This window comes from Medicago truncatula, chromosome 2 (genome assembly GCF_003473485.1).
Source record: "Medicago truncatula cultivar Jemalong A17 chromosome 2, MtrunA17r5.0-ANR, whole genome shotgun sequence".
Lineage (NCBI taxonomy): Eukaryota > Viridiplantae > Streptophyta > Magnoliopsida > Fabales > Fabaceae > Medicago > Medicago truncatula.
The window spans coordinates 12,571,246-12,594,086 of record NC_053043.1 but is presented as its reverse complement, the minus strand read 5'-3'; the positions used below and the strand labels follow the sequence as shown (position 1 = coordinate 12,594,086).

Here is a 22,841-nt window from a genome sequence, read left to right as displayed (position 1 = left end):
GAATTGATACACAAAATCTTATAAAAAAAACCCAGATTTTTTTCATTATTAATTAATTAAACATTAAAAAAAAAATGCAATCACAGAGATAAAAAAATATAAATTTTGATGAAAACCCAAGAGAGTAGAGTGAATGAAAATGAGAATTGAAGAAGGGTTAGATCAGCGAGAATCTAAAATGGGTTGATTATACAATTTATTGATTTTCATAAATTATTACACACAATTTTTTATTCATTCACTAACAACATTAAAATGATAGAAATTAAATTCACCCAATAATGTCATTCATTAATGCTAAAACAAAGGCCCAAGCCCAATACAAATGTTTCCAAAAAAAAAGCAATTAAATAATAACATTTATTCTGATGGTGGGACCGCGTGTACTGTTCATGCAAAAGCAACAACCGGTAACCCATGTCTTTATCTCTCTAGATCTCAACCGTTGGAGTATAATATTAATATATCAATGGTTGTAATTGGCTGTCAGCTTTTAAATGCACAAGTTGTGCATGATGCACAAATCTTTCCCTTGTGCATGCTAAATGCCACCTGAAGTTAAATATGATTCAATTCTCAAACTTGCGGTTATTATTGTTTGTGATATTCCAAGCATTTCAATTATAAGGGTAGCTTGGATATTCATTTAAAATTGAAGGTTGTATCATGCATGTATAAAAATGATTTGCTATCTAAATTTGTGCAAGCCATCATTCATACCTATAATTGAAGAAGACGGATAAAAACACTCTCTTTTCTATCGTCTCTCCAACCATCACTCTTTATCGAGTGAAATCAATGTAGGTCCTATCATTTAAAAATATGTCATATTTAAAATGACGCGGAACCCATTTTTCACCAAATTTTTAGAAATAGGTAATACATAAAGTGACGGAACCCAAATAAATTGCATCAATTACACCGTTTTTTCATTATTATACCATTTTTTATTGAATTTTATTCAACTTAACTATTTCACTAATTATAAATAATATAATAAAGATATTTTAGTAAATGATATTATATTAATTTTACCATTAAAATCAACACAATTAATTATTTTATTGATAATCGTGCACAAATCTTTAAACTAGAAGAGTAATCTTTGCTTAAGAAGTACGCACAAGTATAAAACAAGGATTAAAATGAGACGGAGGAATTAATAGATAGGTATAAATACGAGACAGAACCTAATGTTCAATTCACTCTCTCTTTCCCTCGTTTGAAACGAGACTAGCGGTTAAAACTTTTGTGGCGATCCTAATTCGCCATAATCGAACAACATGTCCTTCAATACCGATCCTTCAAATCCTTCAATATCGAAAGAAAGAGATTGGAAGAATATTCTTCAACAAACTCAATTGGAAGAGAACTCTGATGATCTCAGGATTCAGGTTTTTCTTCTGCTTCTGAATTCGTTTGATTCGATACTTTTTATTTGATTAGTTGTAGAATAGTTCCAATTTAATGCAGTGCAAATCGGTTAATTTTTATTTGATTTTGGATATTTGATTGGTTTTTGATGTATATTGATAGTGTGAAATTGTTGGCAAGGTTTTGCAACTTGAGAGTTTACCTCAACTCGTTTTGCCTAGGTAAGCTCGTACGAGTTTACATAAAATTAAAATTAGAGTTTTGATTTGTTTGATGTATTTTGAGATGTGATGATATGAAAAAACATCTAGCCTAGTGGTAGATGATTAGTTATGCTTGCTTGAGTGTGTACTGAGTCAGATTGAATCCCTATGAAATGGACCAATACGAAATTTCGAATATGGTTTATGATAAAACACTATGGCGTAATTTGATCCATGTAGCCGACCCCACTTAGTGGGATAAGGCTTGGTTGTTGTTGTTGATAATTTTGAGATGTGATGATGATAGATGAAATGGTTTGCATAGAATCACAATGACATGATAATCATTGGAAAGGAACTACACAAGGCGTTCAACTAGTGTGAGAGTAGAGTAGTAGTCGGTTAGTCATGCTTAGCTATCGTGGCTAGTTGAATTGTAATTACATTGATAAAAGAGACGAAGGGACATCCTTGTACAATTGAAAAAAAGTTAAAATGGCTAAATAATGCAACCAAGTTCTTTAAACTCTGCGTATTTGTAATAAATGTTACCTGAATTAACTTAATGGGGTGCCAAAGAAAAGCCACAAAACACAATCCCGTCCCATATAGATGTAATGTAATGTAATGTAATGAGAAAAGACAATTATGTAGACATTTTTCTTTGTTGGAGTTGCAAAACCATTCTCGATTCTCAACCAAACAATTCAGGGCCTTATGTGATGCAACCTTTTCCTTACTTTTTGAAAATTGAACAAAATGTATATACAAAGTGAAATAAGATGACACTTTTGGAATTAAGAGTCAAAATAGAAGGAAAAAAAAGTTATTTTTAAACCAAATTGGCTCTGAACTCCGAAGAAGAGTCCTTTTTTTACCAAACTCCAATAAAAAACACTAGAGAAAAAACATCACACTGCTATAAAAGTATAGCATTCATATTCTATAAAAGTTATTTTATAGAATATTAGTCCGAATTGAAGAGACACACCCATGTTTCACCAAGAACCCTAGATAAATTGATCTAGAAAAGTTATTTTCCTTGCAATGCTTAAATAAAGGGGCTCATGTTTTTCAAAATAAGACTGAATGTATGGCATATTTATATGGAGAATGTTGGAAATATTTTTATTGTATGCAATTCTGAGTTTTTTCTGTACCTCATTTATAGGTATGTTCTGTCCCATATAACCATTTTAAAATCCAAAAAAGAACAAAATTTTCTGTTCCTCATATTTAAGCAAATTAAACCGAACCTTACAGTGAGTTTTACACTTCCAAATGAGTTTGTCAAACCCTCCACAGTTTGATTAGACAAAGACCTTACGTTTCTTTGAAAAATAAATTTAATTTATTGTCGTCTGGTTCATTGTACTTCGATTCTTTAACGAAAAGGAGAATAATAGAGTTTGATATCAGTAAAGGAAGTGAATAGTGTATTTTATTTGATTAAAGAGAAAACATATGAATTTATTACAATCTATTTTTAGTTACTCCCCTTGGGGCCTGGTCTCAATTATAAGCAACATTCTTCTTTTTAAGTTCATTGAATAACTGATGTATTTGGTCTATATTACAGGTCAAATACATGTTCTTCGATGGTGATCATTTGAATCATAAATGCGTTGATTTGGGAGGTTGTAGTTGCAAGGAAATTGATAGGAAGAATCTTCTTGAACAAACACAATTGGAACGGAATAAACGCTTGTGGTTGCGTGAGCAGAACTCTGCTGCACTTCAGATTCAGGTTTTTTTTTTCTTGCTTCTGAATTCATTTGATTCGATTAGTTCTTGTGCTTGATTGTAGAACAATTCAAATTTCATTTAGTGAAAATTGGTGCATTTTTTTTTATGAATTGTTTGGTAATTATGGAAGTGTAGGTTATTTTCTAATGGATTTTTATAAGTTGTTGCTTTGTGATGTATTGATAGTGCGAAATTGTTGGTGTGGGAAGCTGGTTGTTGCTTTTTGAAGTATTAGGCTTACTGTTTTGCCTACCATTGCTAGTGTCGTGTTGGTGTCGGACATTGACACTGACACATGTCTTACACCAAGCATTGTCTAATGCTAGTGTCTGACACTAGCATTAGGCAATGATTGCGTGGGGATCGGACATCCTTTTAGAAATGAAATGAAAAGAATTAGGCAATATAAATTGGCTGAATAATGCAACCTAGTTCTTAAAATTCTGAGCATATTGGTGATAAATGTTATTCTGAAATAACTTAATGGGACAGAACATACCATTAAGTTAGTCAATAAATATGCTCAGAATAACAAAATTTAGAGTTTTTCCTGTACCTCATTTATAGGTATGTTCTGTCCTATACAACCATTGTAAAATCCAAAGAAGAACAAAATTTTCTATTCCTCATATTTAAGCAAATCAAACAGACCCTTACAGTGAGTTTTAAACTTCCAAATGAGTTTGTCAAACCCTCCACGGTTTGATTAGACAAAGACCTTAAGTTTCTTCAAAAAATAACTTTAATTTATTGTCGTCTTAAACCCACTTCGGGTTGGTCTGGTGGTGTTGTTGGCTTGGGACCTTGGAGTTTGCTCCTCCTCAAGGTCTCATGTTTGATTCTCCCTGGTGCCAATTGGGTGGGCTAATTTAGCTTCTTCAAAAAAAAAAAAAAAAATTGTCGTCTTATTCATTTGTACTTCGATTCTTTAATGAAAATGAGAATAATAGAGTTTGATATTAGTGAAAGAAGTGAGCAGTTGTGTTTTATTTGATTAAAGAGAAAACATATGAATTTATTATGAACTATTTGTAGCTACTCTCTGGTCTCAATTATAAGCAACATTACACTTTTTAAGTTCATTGAATAATTGATTTGTTTGGTCTATATTACAGGTCAAATGCATTAGTTATTAAATAAATCATAATATGGCCCCGTTTGGATAAACAGCTTATACAAATGCTTATAGCATTAGAGCTTATGGGCCTGTTTGGATTGGCTTATTTAAGCTTATGTGAGCTTATCTACTAAAATAAGCTTTCCTAAAAGTGTTTGGATACCTTAATTAAAAGAGCTTATCCTAATTTCATAAGCAGCTTAAGCAATATTTTAACAAGCTCAAATTGCAAGCTTATCAATTTGCTTAACACGGAGCTTAAGCAAAACTGCCAAAGTAACCTATTCGATTCCCGCTGGGTGTTATTTTTTCAATTTGACACAATTATACTCCTTTTTTTTTGTTGAAAGAATTGTATATACTCCTTTTTTTTTTTTTTGGGAAAGAATTATACTCCCTTGTAAGTTTTAACACACTTTATTCCAAAAAAAAAAAAAGTTTTAACACACTTATCTTCTTATTCTTCTTTTTTATTTAATTTCGATAAGAACTATTTTTTTTTAATAACAAATCTATTCCTATCTTTTAGCTTTATACCCTTATCTTATATTTTCTGCTAAGTTTTTTTCAGAGGATCTTTTATATGTTATGTAATTCTTGATTGTTTTGCTAAGTTATGTTAACCATCTTTACCATTTATACTAAGTTATATATTTTTTGATACCTTTTTAATAAGAATTTAATAGTGGTAGGTCGACAATTTAAAACAACTTAGCACACACAATCAATAAAAACATTTAGAGGTGCCACAAGAATTGAAATATTAATTGATGTGACAATTTTAAATGTTCTGATTGGTTGTGTATGCAAAGTTGTTTTAGATCGTCAACCCCACTATTAAACTCTTTAATAATGGTTTTGATTCTTTATTATTATTTTTAAAAAAATAAAAACATATTAACAATTTATAATTGCTTATATAATGACACATCCAAACACTTCAATTTATGTAGGTACTTATTAGTGTAAACATCCAAACGAAAAAAGCTTATTGAGTACAAGCAATTATGATATAAGCTCTCATGTTATAAGCTCTAATGCTATAAGCATTTGTATAAGCTGTTTATCCAAAAGGGGCCTATATCATTCAACATCCATGGGCAAAGATAGGATCATATTTTTTAATTTTTATCTAGCAAATATTATACTAGTGACCTCCTAAGGAGAGTCCTGCCTTCATCATACCTTTCATTTCCCGAACTTTCAATTTTGAATAGGATAGTAGGCCCATAATGAAAAGGGTCTATGCTAAGGAGAATAGGGGAGTTGGAGAGTAACAACTTGATTCAGTTAGTTTTACTGTATATAGGGAGAGAAGGATTGGAAAAATAGGTGACAAAAGATTGGAAAATAGTTAGGAAGAGGAGCAGTACCTCTTGAATGCCCTGCAGAATTGTATACATTTTCCTCCTGCCGAGTCTTTGGATAAGAGGAAATTCAGAATAATAATACATCACAGTGACATTTCTCTTGGTCTCTACCAGTTGGTTCTACCAGGATATCCTTTCTTCTCCCTAACCTCTTACCGACCATCTCACCAACCCTGTCACCCCCAACATTTTTAGCGAAATGATGTGAGATTGTATCACAATGATGGTGGTACAACCTGAAAGATTTCATTAATTAAACTCTGCATAATTAAAGATTTTGTTTCCTGTGAATTATGACAGATGTTTTCTGCTTTTACCTTTTTAGTCAAAGACTCGAAATAGATAGTTCAATTGATCTTGTTAGTTATGATACATTTTTTTTACATTAACTAATGAATCGATGATTTAGCATTTCCTAATTTTAGAGTTTACTGACCTATATTTGTTTCAAGATGTGCTCTACTTGATAAAATGTACACTTACAACCGGGGAGATGCATTTCTGATGAATGATGATCTACAATTCACAATTTTCTTGCAAATTATTGACTGATTCTTTTTATAGAAATGCTTCAGAGCGAAAAAAGTTGTCAAAACGGAACAGTCTAAGTTGCGACAGAAATTCCTTAATATCTATGGAAAAAACTGCCTTAATGTTGACAGGTGAAGTTTGATTGCCATCTCTGTATTATTCCATGAAACAGAAAGCTGCTTACATTCATACAGAAAGTTCCTAAAATATCATTATTAGTATCGTTGTGCTTAAACATTACAAAACTGTTACAGCTCATTTTAATACCATTTTTGTGTGCATTCAGGAAAGCTTTTGGTCCAGATTCTGATTTCCTCCGCCAGTTCCTATATTTCTTTAATGCAGAAAACCATGATGATTTTTTAGTTCTTGTGCAAATTTGCCGATTACTTCTACAGTTTGTTCAAGAGAGTGGTAATTGTTATCCAACATTTGTCATTGCTTTTACAGTTTATTTTCTACTGCACTTTGGTTGTAAGTTGAAGCAAGACTTTGTGGATTGGAGCATCTATTTCTTACATTTGATGAATTTGAGCATCTATTTCTATTACATTTGATCTATCCACCCGCCAAAAAAAAATTCCATTAAACAAACAACAAAAACTAAAAGTCATGGGGTAGGAAATCCTATATGCCAAATAATATAGGATTTCCATAATGTTATTTTTTTCCCCAAAGATTTCAAATAATATTATTATTTTTTCTGTTTTGTACATTGTCTGTATTTTCCTTTTCATAAAGATTTATGGCTTTATCTGAAATCAAATAATGTGGGTATATTTGACAACCACAGGGGATAGTACAATTAAGGGATTGGTCCTTTTTTTTGTTTTTTTTTGGAATATACGTTAAGCATATTAGCAGGCACACTAGTTTTTGCAATCACAGGTCACACCATTCCACACAAGGTCGCATGGTTTAAGTCTCACATGTCCATTATATAATACTAGCGTCAAGAAGTGCCTTTCTTTTCGCTTTTACCAATAAAAATAACAGAAGTTGTAAAATTTATTTCAATTATCTATAAAAAATTAAATTATTTGATTGGTATGAAAGGGAAAAGCAGTAAAAAAAAATTATGTGAAGGGTAAAATTGAAAGAAGAATTAAATTGTAAATATTAACCAGACTGTTGATAGCATCTATTGTGCAAAACAATCACTAGACTGTTGAGTGTCATTTTAGGTGGAACTCATGAGAGAGAGGGGGAGGTAATTAGATCGTGTTTAGTCCAATACTTAAAGGTAGAAGACCACCAAGAAAATGTATAGGGAAACCATTAAGAAAATAAATTATATTTAAACTGGTTTCTCATTTGATCCATATTGCCAACCTTACTATAAATATAATCACTAAGGTTTACTAACATATTTCCCCCATGCCTATCATGCTGTTTTACTAACTAGTACTTACTATTTAACTCACTAAGAGGTTGTCTATCATGTCATTTGTAAGTCTTATGATGATTGTATATAATTGAATTTAAATATATGCAACAGGGGATGCTGTGAAACTTTTTGCTGGTGAGAGTTACTCGTCTGTATGTGCTTTCGTGAACTACCGAGTGAAGAAACTTGCATATAATTGTATTCGTGTAGTACATCATAATAGGTTTGCTTTATTTATTTACTTTAATTTCGCTAATTCTGGGCCTTTGGCTTTTCTTATTCTCTTGCCATCACTTTTCTCATTCATTTATTATTACTTGTAGAACATCACATTTTGATTATATTATCACTTGATTGATTTAGAATGGTAAACCTGTGTTACACCAAATATATAAGTAAAAGAGATATGGTTTTAATCAGCATTAACTATCCTTTTGAGTCATTAAAATTAGGTTGAGTTGGTTCTAGTTGTAGTTTGCTCTTTTAACAATCCTTGATCAAATAACTTACGCTTTCGGGAGAGTTGGTCTTTGACATGTTATCAATCTCTACCGTCTTATTCATGATTAATCCCTTTGTGCTATTTTTTAATAGAAGAACAATGCTATTAGGAACTAGGAGTATCATGGACCAACTCCTCCCAATTGTCCAAGTTGTTGAGCGAAAGCATATTAATGGTTGTACATCCACACACACTCTTATTCAAGAATCCCCGGGGGTTGAAGCAAGGACTGCTTGCCCACCCTACAGTTTTTTGAAATTTATCTTTTATTTAGAAGAATAGGAGTAACAAGGATGAAACTCTAGACCACAATGTTTGAGAAGCTTTCATATCATGTTATATGAACTACCCCAAAATCTTAAGTTGTTGGGTAAAAGCTTGTAAATGATTTTATTATATATAAGAAAGAAGAGAGAGAGAGAGAGAGAGAGAGAGAGAGAGAGAGAGAGAGAGAGAGAGAGAGAGAGAGAGAAACCAATCGTTGGAGAAAGGTTGCAGCAAGAGCTTGCTACACCTGTGCATGGTACACAATATAATGTGAGAGTTGCTTTAGGTGTATGAATCTGAAAAAAGTTAGTTGTATTGTATTAGGGATATTAATCTGGAAGAAGTTATTTGTATTGTTCTTAGTTACTGCTGCTCTTATATGAAATATTTGAATTTCGAGGATATTATTGACTTGGAAATGGTTTTGTCACAAGAATCACTGAAAATTAGGAGATTGACTTGAAAACTTAAAAAGGGATTTTGCTCATCAGTCTTCTATCTCTGATGTTTCTTGTCAAGTGAAAGTTCCAAGAATTAGGACTCTGAATAGATTAATTTGTTCTTCTTGCAAAATCATTACAACACTGTTTCCTGATAGCTAAAGCTTTTTTATTTAACATTTTATATTTCTTACCTTCTTTCTCAATCTCTAATTTATTGTTCTCACTACCTTTTTACTGTATGTGTATTCACTAGTTATTCTTTATAAATTATAAATTAAGTACCATTATTTAAGCATGCCTGAATTATCTTAATTATAAGTCTAGGGGTCTATGTTCGGTTTGGCTACTTTTTTTCGGGAGCTTTTGTGCTATCTTGCTTATATATTTCTTTACTCACCAGAAATCAGTTGAAGGATCAACAACTTTTATTGACTCCGAAGGAGTCTAATGCATCAGCTTTTCCTCTATTGGAGATTATAGTACTGTTGATAGATCTCAAACTGCCATGGAGCTGTAAGATAGTAGGATATTTCTCTCAAAACAATGGATTCGTTCTACTTAGACAGATTATTCTTACAGGAAAGGTAACAAAGTACTTTTTTCTGTTTTTTATTTCTAGTGACCCTCTAAAATTAATCCCTGTCATGTTGATTATATTGATATAGAATTTAATTTGTTATTTAGGAAGGTATGAATGAGGAAGTTCTGAATGTCTTTGAATGAAGAAAACACATATAGGGGAAGAATGCAATTTAAAATAAGTCCTGATGTGAATTCTAATGCTACTTAAAACATGATGGGAACGCTAATAAAATTATAGGAAGACCAAAGATATGGAGAGTTTATAAAAGAAAAGATAAGAAGACTAGTGGCTGAAGTTACTAGTGAGGAGGCTTAGTAAAAACTATAGGGTGTCTATGTAGAAATATTTTATTTAATAATGATACTCTCTGAATAATATCTTCTAGAAAGATCTAAGTCAGAGCTTATCCCTTAGAAGTAGGTTTATCGCTTTAGTAGTATTTAAGTAAGAGTAATAGTCTTTTAGAGGGCTCAGATTGAGTTTCTGTTCAAGGCCAGAGTAGGATTCCTCTCTGAGTTGTGTCGGAGCTTTGCTCTAGGAGTAGTTAGGGAAACTCTCTCTTCTACTATTTTCATTCGTATCAATAAAACACCCTATTTTCCTTAATTACCATCTGTTTCTTCTCATTATTTGCTGTTTATAGTGTTGTTTAATTATAGGATCCTTTTGTTCCTATCAAAACATGTATTGTTAATTATCTTCTAAATGTAGAGATCTAAAGCATCTAGCTTGTAGCAGATATAAAAAACAATTCTGTCCTCGAAGATTTTGGTGAGAATATCTGCCATTTGATCATTTAAGTTAACAATAGACCTGCATATATCTCCAGAAGCAATCTGCTCACAAATAAAATGGCACTCAATCTCTATATACTTGGCTCTTTCATGGAAGACTAAGGGTGCGTTTGTTATAGTTTTATTGAGAAGAAAATTTTATAAAAAAATAACTTTTATTATTTTAGTGTTTGTTTAGAATTTTTTAAAAATCATTTCAGCATAAAAAAAAAAAAAAAACATTTTTGTAACCCTAAAATGAAAAGCTGTTAGGATTATCTTTTCTCAAAATTTATTTCTTTTCAAAAACACGAGGTAACACGTGAACAAGTTAATTTCCTTTTTTTTTTTTTATTTTAAAAAAGTTTTTTTTATGGGTAATAAACAAAGAGAAATAAATTCAGATTTTTTAAAAATCTCCAAAAAAAAAAATATCTCTAGACTTTTTTAACACAATCTATTTTTTAAAATCTATAACAAATGCTCCCTATGTTTGCTGTGATATGGAGAGCAACATGATTATCACAAATTTGTCTTATAGTTCCAACCTCACAAAATTTTAACTCATGAATGAGTTGTTTCAATAATGAGTTCGCATGTAGTTAGTGTTGTGGCTCAATATTTGCTTCTCTACATGACCTTGCAATCACATCTTGTTTATTGCCATTCCATAAATTCAAATTTCCTCTTAAGAGAACAAAATGGCCTAAGGTAGATCTCCTATGACAAGGTGATTCTGTTGGACGAATCACATTAATTTTGCACCTTCCAAGTAGCCTAGATTCTTTGTACCAGTAGAATAAGTTAACCTTATCTTAGGAAATAGTGGTAGCTTAACTGATACTTTTAACTTACACTTTACATTTATTATCTTTGTAACCTTCATGTATATAAATTCATTAGATTCAGCTGGGTGTTAACTCACTCGAGCACATTCAGAAGATGGTTAACATTTGGATCCATGGCAGAAAATGACCCGAGTCTCTTGTTTAGTCTTTTGTATAAAGTCAAACCATAATCAACTCAAAGTCTTTTATCTTTCTGTTCCCTCCTTCCTCATCTATAACCCTATAATTTCGAACTATATGCATATATGTTATCCTTTTCTGTAGAAGTTTATCCAATAAAGAAAACGTGTTCCTGTGGATTAAATATACAAACAAAATTTAAATTCCTTTCATCATAAGATAATCAGACTTTTTGATCCATCACTTATATGCATAAACTATCTGAATGATATACTGCAGGATAATGCAGAAAAATGTATAGGATCATCTTTGGAACGTGTGCTTACAGGTGTAATGTGTCACATTGGTCAGAAACCATGTATTTGCTCAGACATTGATCCAAGTATTAGCTACTCATCGCAGATCCTTACAATTCCACTCTTATGGCATTGTTTTCCCAACTTAAGACAGGTATTTATTATACTAACTATATTTGATCGAGGTACTATCCTTTGTTATGATGGAGGTACTATCCTTTGTTATAACTAGAAGTTAAAAGAGAGGAATTAATTATATCAGTGATATGTGTGTATTAAGATTCCTTCCTTCTAGTGCTCTATTGAAGTACACAATCAAATAATTTCGTGCATAAAACCAGACTTGTATGCTCTCTATGCAGCAATTAGTAGCATGTGAATGTGCAATAAGCTTATATATCAGATATAACCAAGTAAATTCCACAGTTGTCAACCCCGGATAGCGGAGCGGCCAACCCCGAAAGTGTGATAGTGTATAGTGGGATGGCTGCTATTTAAATATTTATTTATATTTTTCTAAATAATTCATACTATATATATATAGTATGGCTGCTATTGAGATATAATTTATATCTCAATAGTGCTGCTAACAGCGCGATTAGTTCTGCGACATATCGCCACACCGCCATTACTTTCTGCGACGCGAAGATATTGAAGAAGAGTACCAAAAAATATGCATATGTTGAAGAGTTGTCAGTTGTCCAACAAATCTTGACAGACTCTGTTACCACTTACCATCTTAGAATTGTTATATTGTGCCATTAGAATTGTCCCATTCAATCCTACAGAACTGGCTTGTAAGGTGAGGACTACCCAAAACTTATAAACACGTCTTCATGTCATTTCTCAGCTGAAGTGGGACTTATTAGAACTGAAAATATGTTTATTATATCATATTATGTGGTGAGAGTGTACATTTATATAGGTAAGAGTCTCCTAGTTAACCCCTAATTAATAAAGAAGATTAATCAATACAATCAATACAATGGCTAGTGGAGTTGAAACTAAATAGTCACAACTTTTCAATATCTCCACTGAGTACTTGATTAATTATTCTAACAGTCCCCCTTCAAACGGAGGGTGTCACAAACCCTCAGTTTGTCTCTAAGATAAAGGAATCTGGCAGTGGACAGAGGCTTAGTTAAGACATCTGCCCACTGGTCTTGAGCAGGCACATGCGAGACATTCAGTTCCTTCCTTATAACCTTTTCTCTCACAAAGAAAATATCCAATTCCATGTGCTTGGTTCTTGAGTGCAGGACTGGGTTGTGAGCAAGAGAAACTGCACTGAGATTATCACAATAGACATGAGGAATTTTACTCTTAATTTGCAATTCATTGAGAAGAGATTGGATCCAAATAATCTCAGCCGAAGCTTGTGCAAGGCTTCTATATTCAGCCTCTGCACTAGATCTAGCTACAAGGGTCTGTTTCCTTGCCCACCAGGAAACTAGATTGGGGCCCAGAAATATGCAGGCTCCTGATGTGCTTCTTCTGTCATCAGGATCTGAAGCCCAGTCAGCATCACAAAATCCGGTGATTGCAATAGGTTCAGTAGAGCTGGCAGGTGTAAGCATTAACCCATGGTGTAAAGTACCCTGCAGATATCTAAGTATCCTCTTGACTGCCTTCCAGTGATCTTCAAGGGGATTTGATAAAAACTGGCAAACTTTGTTCACAGAGTAGGATATTTCAGGTCTTGTTATGGTTGCATATTGCAATGCACCAACAATTGACCTGAAAAATGTAGGATCTGAGACTGTACTTGAACCAAATTTAGACAATTTTGTACTAGATGCCATTGGTGAAGGCATGCTATTAGCATTAATCATGTTAGCTTTCTGAAGGTCCTTGATATATTTGGTTTGAGAAAGAAGTAAAGAGCCAGATGGTGAGTGATGCACCTCTATGCCGAGAAAATAATCTAGTATACCCAAATCTTTAAGGGAGAACTCAGAATTGAGCTGATGAACTAGATTCTGAATAGCCAGTTTTGAGTTTCCAGTGATGATAATATCATCAACATAAACCAATATAAAAATGCAGTGAGCTTGAGTGTGCAAAGTAAACAAAGAAGGATCACATCTGCTTGACTTGAACCCAAAGCTAAGTAAAGATGATTTCAATCTCTCAAACCATGCTTTAACCCATAGAGAGCCTTGTGTAGTTTGCATACAAGGTTCTTGTCAGAAGATTCAAAGCCAGGAGGCTGCACCATGTAGACTTCCTCAGTTAGCACTCCATTTAGGAATGCATTGTTCACATCCAACTGCTGAAGAGTCCAGTTATAAGTAACTGCAAGTGTCAGAACTGTCCTCACTGTAACAGGTTTGACTACAGGGGAAAAAGTCTCATTGTAGTCAAAACCTGCTTGTTGATGAAAACCCTTAGCCACTAAACGTGCCTTGTACTTGTTTACAGTGCCATCTGGATTTTCTTTTACCCTAAATACCCATTTACATCCAATGGCCAGTCTGTTTGCAGGAAGAGATACTAGAGACCATGTCTGATTATGAAGTAAAGCATTATATTCTTCTTGCATTGCTAAATGCCACTTAGGATCCTGAAGAGCAGTTTTGTAAGTAGTGGGCTCAACATGAGTCAAAAGGAGTGTAGGGTTAATTATGGGCTGCACAATTCCATGTTTACCTCTGGTTCTCATTGTGTGACAGTTTTGAGGATGAATTCTGTGAGGAACAAGAGGAGGAGACTCAGAATTAGTAGATTGAGAGCTAGTAACACTAGCAGATGACTCAGGTGAGGAATTTTGAGATGCAGAGGGAGATAGAATGGTGATGGGTGTGGGATTTAGGACCACATTATTTCTGTGTGAGGACTCGGAGTGATGAGAACTAATAGATGGAGTCTGAGGGGTGTTTGATATGGGAGTAGTAGGAACAGACTCGGAATGAGAAGTTTGGGGAGTAGGTGAGTTAACAATGTGAGGACCAGACTCAGAATGAGAATTTTGGGGAGTATGTGAGTTTACAGTAAAGGTTGTTGAGACAGGAGTGGGAAGAAAAGTGGATAAAGTGGGACCATTTGGTAAAACAGAACACACTTTCTGAGATGGAAACAAGTAAAGATAAGGAAATTTTACCTCATTAAACACAACATCTTTGGATATAAAAATTCTACCTGAAGCATCTAAACATTTATATCCTTTGTGACTGTTGGAATATCCCAAGAAAACACACTCCTTTGAATGAAAATCAAACTTATGAGAGTTATAGGGTCTCAAAAAGGGAAAACATGCACAACCAAAGCTTTTAAGGAATTTATAGTCTGGAAATTGAAGGTGAAGTAAGAAAAATGGTGATTTATTTGCTAAAACTGGTGTAGGTAACCTGTTGATAAGGTAAGTTGCAGTTAAAAAGGCATGGTCCCAAAACTTTAATGGCATTTGTGCATGAGATAAAAGAGTGAGACCGGTTTCAACAATATGTCTATGTTTCCTTTCAACTGAGCCATTTTGATGGTGAGTGTGTGGACAAGTGAATCTGTGAGTGATACCAAGGCTATTGAGATATTTTGTGAAAGGTAAAAACTCACCACCTCCATCAGTTTGGACAGAAGTAATTTTGTGATTTAACTGCAATTCAATCATGGTTTTAAAATTCTGAAATGTAGAAAGTGTGTGAGATTTGAGTTTCAGAGGATATATCCATGTGTATCTAGAATAAGCATCCACACAAGTAAGAAAATAGGTATATCCACAAGAGGATTCAACTGGTGCAGGTCCCCAAAGATCACAGAAAATTAATTCAAGAGGTTTAGTATATGTCATTTGAGATGCAAAAGATGGCAGTCTATGAACCTTACCATGACAACAAGCAGTACAGAAATCTGACAAGCTTTTATTTGGTAATTTTATATTACAAAGTTTGATAATACTTTGGAGCACCTCATGATGAGGATGTCCAAGTCTGCTATGCCAGATACCATACATGGAAGGAAAAGACTGAGTAGAACTAGATGTTGAACTACTAGGTAAATGTTCAACATTATTGCATTGAAAATTATTGAAATTGAAACCAGTTGAGGGACCTAAATGAAAAGAGGCAGAATTATCAGTTTGTGCTGGAACTTTATTGCAAACAGTGTTGACACTAGAATTTTGAGAGACAGGAGCAGTGGTCTTGAATGATTTGGTGTGCTCAAATTGATAGAGACCATCATGTCCTAGAATACCTCTTAAAAGCACCTTAGAAGAATCCTGAGATTTGACAAAACAATGATTAGGATGAAACTCAAAGTAAACATTGTTATCTTTAGCAAATTGACTCACACTAACAAGATTTTTGGTTATAGAGGGAACAAGAAGGAGATTATTTAGTTTTAGAGTAGTTTGAGGATGTAAAGGAGAAGTAAATTGTAAGGAACCAACAGAGGTAATAGCCAAACCTTGTCCATTTCCAATATGGACCTGATCAGAACCTGAAAGAGACGTGGAATCCATGAGGTTGGATGCATCAGGGGTGACATGATGAGTAGCACCTGAGTCAGGGTACCAGGCATTGTTGAATGAATTGTATGGATCTGAGCCAGTTAAGAAGGCCTGGGGAGCTTGACCTCTCTGATTCGCAGCCTGTGTGGGAGGCCTAAGAAACTGTCCAGAATGTTGAGGACGTGACATGTTCTGCATCCATACATTTGGAGGTGCACCATAGCCTCCTGGTGAGCCATAGGGACTGTAGTAATCATTTTGTGGGGCAAAGAAACGGTAGTGACAATAGCTTGCATCATGACCAGTTTTTGAACATATTTGGCATTGAACATTGGATCTTCCACCGAAACGGCCACCACGTCCTCTGAATCTACCACCAAAACGGCCACCACGTCCTCTGAACTGGCCATTTCTTCCTCCAAAATTAGGGTTAGAGTTAGGAAACTGATTATTTCCGGTGCCATCAGTATAATTGTGGTTTTGAGAATTAGGACCATGAGATTGGGATTCTGAATTTGCAGTTTCAGTGAGATTAACTGAAACAGGTTCACTGATAGCAGCTTTCTTGAACTTCTCCTTTCTAGATTCTTGTGTGAGAAGCTGAGATTCAAGTTCATCTAAAGAAACAACCTCAGATTTTGCATTCACACTAGCAACAATAGGGTCAAACTCTTCAGGAAGTGCTTCAAGAACAACTTCAATTAGGTCCCTGTGAGAGACCGGATCTCCAATTGAAGCAAGAGACTCTGAAATTGCGCGAATTCGAGCAATGAATTCAGCGACAGTGCGTGAACCTTTCGTAATGGATCTAAGTTCAGATCGAAGTTGACGCGAACGCGTCTTCATCTGCGTGAAGCAGTAACTATGGATCTCATCCCAAACCTGCCATGAGTGGCGAAGGAGAACGAATTGCGAAAGTAGCGAAGGCGAAATCGTTGAAAGAATCCAGGTGCAGAGCAATGAATCTTGTTCTTCCCATTCAGTGTAAGCAGGATTCTCCGTTCCAGCTTCGCGCGCTGCATCTGTGAGAAAAACCGGTGGAATATCAGGTGAAATCACAAATTTCACCATCTTCGTTCCGCGAAGAACACCTTCGACTTGTTGCTTCCATTGAAGGTAGTTCGTATCATCAAGCTTAACAGAAACTACTTGTTTGAAGGTTTTGGATGCTGCAGCAGTTACGCGTTGCACATCAGAGGGAGAAGACGTAGACATGGCTCTGGATCAAGAAGCTCTAGATACCATATTAGAACTGAAAATATGTTTATTATATCATATTATATGGTGAGAGTGTACATTTATATAGGTAAGAGTCTCCTAGTTAACCCCTAATTAATAAGGAAGATTAATCAATACAATCAATACAATGGCTAGTGGAGTTGAAACTAAATAGTCACAACTTTTCAATATCTCCACTAAGTACTTGATTAATTATTCTAACAGGACTCTTGGCATTTTTGTCCACGATAGTCATTGTGTCTTTTATTTCTCCAACTTTCATGCTGGAGTTTCCTTTGTGTGCTTGTTTATATTGTTGAATACTTATTTTCTACTAACTTGGCAAGTATTGTGAAACGTTGGATTATTTTTGGTTACTCAGGTTTTTGCAAGACAAGGCATGATCCAACATCACATTCATCAAATGGCAACATTTGTGCCAAATCTGATCAGTTTTCTACCTAAGGATGTATCAGATGAATTTCCTACCTATGCCTGTCTTCTTGGAAATATATTAGAAATTGGTGGAATTGCTTTGTCTCAACCTGACTGTTCATTCGATATGGTAAGCTTATTAATCCTACATTGTGCCATGTTTTATCAATACTCTATGTTTGATATCATTCATGTATCTCCCTTTATGACTTATCTTGGATTACGTTAAAGGCTGCTGTCGTGGTGGATATACGTTTTCTCTATGTTGTATAAATGAAGAAACACATACAGATATAGAAATTAAAGGCTGATTTCTTGCTTAGGAAAGGAGGAAGGGCGAACAGGTTGAAACAGATTTATGGGGCATTTTAAAGAGTTTATCTGGCCTCGCCCTCATCTCATGACTTAAGCACTCGTGTAAATGTTTTAAAAATCTTATCTTAATAAGCGCTTTGAGAAGCTTATGGAAACAATTAATGCAAAACGTACTCGCATCTTCTCTTCAATTAAACCATCCCTAAATTCTAATTTTATGGTGAAAACAAATGTTGAGAATACAAATAAGTTGGCAACATAAGCTCTGGTATGATAATTTTTAACCGAATAAACACACTTTTTAAATTGTTTATCTAAGCACTCCTTTAGAGGCTTGGAGGGTTGGACCTCTAAAGCTCTGCATACTAAACAAGTTTTGGATATTCCATATATCCTTATGTATAATCTTTTTAATATCTTCAGATCATTTTACATAAATATTTGTCTTTAAATAATGACCGTATAACATTGAAAGTTATTTTTTTTCGATTTGCGAGGGGTTGGGGTATTGGTAGACTGGTGGTGGTTTAAGTTGTTTGATTTTTTATGCAATTGAAGTTTGAAACGTCTGCATGCAGCCGTGTGTATGTTTTAAAGTTGATTTGTATTTATTTCTATTCAGGCCATAGACCTTGCAGCTGTTACTACAGTTTTACTGGAGGCACACCCCTCTTTGACAAGATCTCATAGTAGAGAAAGTATGTTTTCTAATTACTTAGTTTGGTTTGATCGATGATTTTGCCTTTCTTTCTAACTTCTTACATTGAACATTATTAACTTTCATCTCATTTTGTATCTTCCGTTTTTATGAATAAAAGAAGGCTAAGGCAAATATGGACCACCATTATAGGTGGTCCATAAAATACCTTAAATTTTAATCCTTTGACTCATTTCTTCTCTTTTTTCATCTAGCCTTGCACACAAATTAACTATAGTTACGAGAAGAAACATGTTTAACTAACAGTTGCCAAGATTATCATAGTTGATAAAATCATCTTTTTTAAGAAAATATGAAATGATTCTATGTATCTCTATGTACCATTTGTTTTTAAGCTGGTCATTGTTAATTTCAGATTCTATGATTGCTGAGGATGATATGACTGGCGACGATGAAGTCATGGAAGTAGCTCTGGATAGGAAATTGGATCAACAAATTTGTAATTCTATTGATACTCGCTTCCTTCTGCAACTGGTATACCATCATGCAAATGACTTTTGTATCTTAAGTGCCATCAAAAAAATTTCTTTACCATTTTTTTTGAAAAATTGGTGACCTCACTTAGTGGGAAAAGGCTTGGTTGTTGTTGTATTTAAAAAATAAAAATAAAAGTTGATGGTGAAATGTCATTTTTTTGACATGTGCAGACAAATATATTATTCAGAGATATTTCAGCTGCCAATGGGCCAGATGATATGGAGGTTGCAGCCGTTGGTGCAGTTTGTGGGTTGTTATATGTTATCTTGAACACATTGCCACTTGAAAGTATTATGACTGTGCTTGCCTACAGAACTGACCTTGTTCCTATGCTTTGGAAATTTATGAAACGGTGCCAAGCGAATAAAAAATGGTCATCTTTGTCTAAGCAGTTATCATACCTCTCAGGGGATGCCCCTGGTTGGCTATTACCTCTTGGTGTATTCTGTCCTGTCTACAAGTAAGAAATTTTATGCATTTATACTCCCCAGTTTATAAGCAAAAAAAATCATTTCACACTTACTAAGAAAACCAGTCAATTCTTATTTAATATTCTAGAATTTGCCAAAAAAGTAACCATGTTTCCGAATCTAACCTTAAAGATATTTAATGTTAAAAAGCATGAACTTTTCTTTAATACTGAAAGGGTTTTATTCCAAGGATAGTGCTATTAATGATCACATGCATTCGTAATTGATGAATAATTAATGTAGAGGCCAAACAAAATTATTTCACACTAGGCATGTTTTTGGAACTACATAAACATATGGATGATACACTGTAAATGCATAAACATATGGGTATCTCCAATAAGTAGCATAAGTGTATTTTTGGAGAAATATTAAATAGGTCAAAAGTGGGTCTCTTTTGCTTATAATTTGGGAGAGAGTACTTGTATTGGTGTATGAACGCCCATGGTCCTTCAATTTTCCTTAAATCTAATCAGTCTCGTTTGAGCGTGAAGACTGAAGTATATTCTAATCTTTTTCTGATCAGGCATATGCTTATGATGGTTGGTAATGAGAAATTTTATGAGCAGGAGAAACCCCTATCACTGAAGGATATGAGCAGCCTCATCATTCTATTGAAGCAGGTAATGTTTGAGAAATAGATTATCTATTTTTTATGAAAATTTGTTGAGAGTTCTGAGATTGAAATCCTTAGGAAAGAAGCTCATTAATTAATTGTTCACTGAAATGGGACCTTTTCTTCCTTTCACTTTAAGGAAGATCCAGATAAGTTGTGTCAAATCTTTGCAAGTTTATGTGCCCACTTGTCCAAAGAACTGGAGAGTTTATGTTTGTTAAAACTGGGGGTAATGACCCTTAAATATAATATTGCTTACATTCCTTATATTGCTTCATATAAATGTAACATTTTTCAGTTACAGTTAGTTTCAGTCATTTTACTCTTTTGCAGGCTCTGTGGCAGCTACTGCAGGTAAATCATACCTCATCTGCTAATTCAGTTAGATCTATTCCAGTTAGGACAAGCAGTAAAAAGCTGTCTATTGAAGCCATTCAACAGAGGGTTAGCATAGTCATCTCTGAACTCCTGTCCCAGGTAGAAGAGTGGAATCAATCTCAGTTGTTGTATATTTAGTTTTATATTTCCTCTCCATTGGGCTAAAAGGCTATCATGATATTGTCATATTTTGTGTATCTTCAAAGGCATCTCTTGGAGCTTCGCTTTCTCGATCTTTTCTTATTTATGGTTTTTACAGTGCAATGCCATAATTATCAAAGACTGGACACCCTTATTTACGGCATTTTACCAGAGACTGGACACCCATATCTACTACATTTTTTTTATTATTTTTCCCCTTATTGTTTTCTTTTTTTCATATTTCTCTTTGAAGTTATCCTTCCTGTAATTGTGATTTTACTCTTTTCTCGACAATAATACTCTTTTTCTATTTAATAAGAGATATTTTGAGGTTTTTCTCACTGTTCTAATATTTCTTCATACTGCAATTTCCTCTTGATCTATTCCGTGAAGATGGACCCATATGCATTTACATCCAATAACCATAACCATATGCATATAAATTGTTTATCTTTTATCTTTTTCCTAACTTACTTTTTTATTTTCTTCCCTTAGCTCCACGATTGGAACAACAGACGACAGTTTACATCCCCCAGTGATTTCCATGCTGACGGGGTTAATGGATTTTTCATATCTCAGGTATGCTCTCTCCCTACTATTGTTATTAGGTGAAATGATTGATAATCTTAATTTGGTAGTTATATAATCTTTTCTCCACAGGCTTCTATAGCAAATACACGAGCAAATAAAATTGTAAAGAAGGCCCCTTTCCTGATACCACTTGCAAAGGTAAGAATTGACTTCTTCAGATGTCGATTATGTTTGTGTTGTTGATTTAAAATAAATTGAAAGGCAGTGATCTGCTTTGGAATTTCTGCATATCACATGTCACTGATCACTGATGTGTTTCATACTTCTGTCTGTTGTTGTTTAATCAGCCTCAACAAGCTGCAGTTAGACAAACACATGGATTTCACTCTGTAGCTGCAGTTAGGCAAAGACATGCTCAGTCTTCCATTTTTAGAAAGCAGTTCAGAATAAGGCGTGATCATATTTCGGAAGATGCTTATAATTCAAAGGTAAGAATTGACTTCTTCAGATATCGATTATGTTTGTGAGCAGCATGGAGTTTCTGCATATCACATGTCACTGATGTGTTTCATAGACTTGACTTCTGTATTTTGTTGTTTAATCAGTCTCAACCAGCTGCAGCTAGGCAAAGACATGGATCTCAGACTGTATTTGCTGGAAATTGGTTCATGGCAAGGTATGATCATACTTTGGAAGATTCTGTTGAACAGTACATTGTAAGGCAAGTACATGAAGGATCAGAAAGGATTGACACTCCCGTGATGGTTCAGCATCGTGAGGAGAACTCTCCAATCTTGGAACCTATGTCTCAGCATACCTCCCCACCACCGCCACCGATGCATGTCATGAATGTTGAGAATGATGACCCACAACATGAAACTTCTGGTGAAAACCAAAACCAGTCAAACATTCTTGATGAACCGATTGTTGAAACATATGATGATGCCTGAAATGGACAAAAATCATAACAAGGCCACATCATCACAAGAGGAATTTGTTCCATAAACTCAAATAGCCAAGGAGACAGCTGTGGTTAATCCTCCTCAAGGGTGATTAAACATCAACATTTTCCCTTAGGGATGTTTCTTTTCCTTAATTTTGCTTTTCTTTTGTGCTCGAGTTTGGCCTTTTTTGTGGGTTTTGGTTCGGTCCCCCCTCTTGTACATATTTTCTTCTTTTTTTTAATAATATATGTTTGAGTGGGTAGCAGAGTTGGGATGTCCAGGTTTTACATTGATGTTTAATCATACTCTTGTTCATAAAAAAAGATAGATAGATAGGTTGATCGATTATGAGGTTTTGAAATCTATAAATTAGCCGTTGGGTTGAACAATGATCATTAATTCAAATCAAAGGGTTAGATTAGGTTAATAATCCCTTAGTATTCAAGTTAATCAATTAATGATGGTTAGATAAAATTGATCAAGTGGTGATCATAATCGACATAGTAGAAGAGTGTGAGAATACAATGTAGAAGACATAATAGAAAAGTATGGGAAAACAAGGAATTTAAAAGCAGAATGGGGAAGAGTATA

General features: G+C 34.2%; 1 protein-coding gene across 1 annotated transcript; it reads left to right on the top strand.

Moving 5' to 3' along the window:
• The first annotated feature begins 1,165 nt into the window (after positions 1–1,165).
• On the top strand, positions 1,166–22,611 carry LOC25486367 (E3 ubiquitin-protein ligase UPL6). The gene is made up of 17 exons (XM_013607643.3): positions 1,166–1,394; positions 3,157–3,324; positions 6,375–6,472; positions 6,628–6,755; positions 7,840–7,951; positions 9,341–9,524; positions 11,544–11,714; positions 17,608–17,790; positions 18,598–18,673; positions 19,049–19,167; positions 19,341–19,630; positions 20,167–20,263; positions 20,590–20,733; positions 21,271–21,354; positions 21,436–21,504; positions 21,654–21,794; positions 21,912–22,611. The coding sequence occupies exons 1-17, from the start codon at positions 1,284–1,286 to the stop codon at positions 22,254–22,256; spliced, it is 2,520 nt and encodes an 839-aa protein (XP_013463097.2). The 5' UTR covers positions 1,166–1,283; the 3' UTR covers positions 22,257–22,611.
• Positions 22,612–22,841: the final 230 nt, after the last annotated feature.

Coding starts and splice junctions, on each gene's coding strand:
- LOC25486367 (XM_013607643.3), top strand. CDS start 1,284: ATGTCCTTCAATACCGATCCTTCAAATCCTTCAATATCGAAAGAAAGA. Junction 1,395..3,156: donor CTGATGATCTCAGGATTCAG/GTTTTTCTTCTG, acceptor TCTATATTACAG/GTCAAATACATGTTCTTCGA. Junction 19,168..19,340: donor CTCGCTTCCTTCTGCAACTG/GTATACCATCAT, acceptor TGACATGTGCAG/ACAAATATATTATTCAGAGA.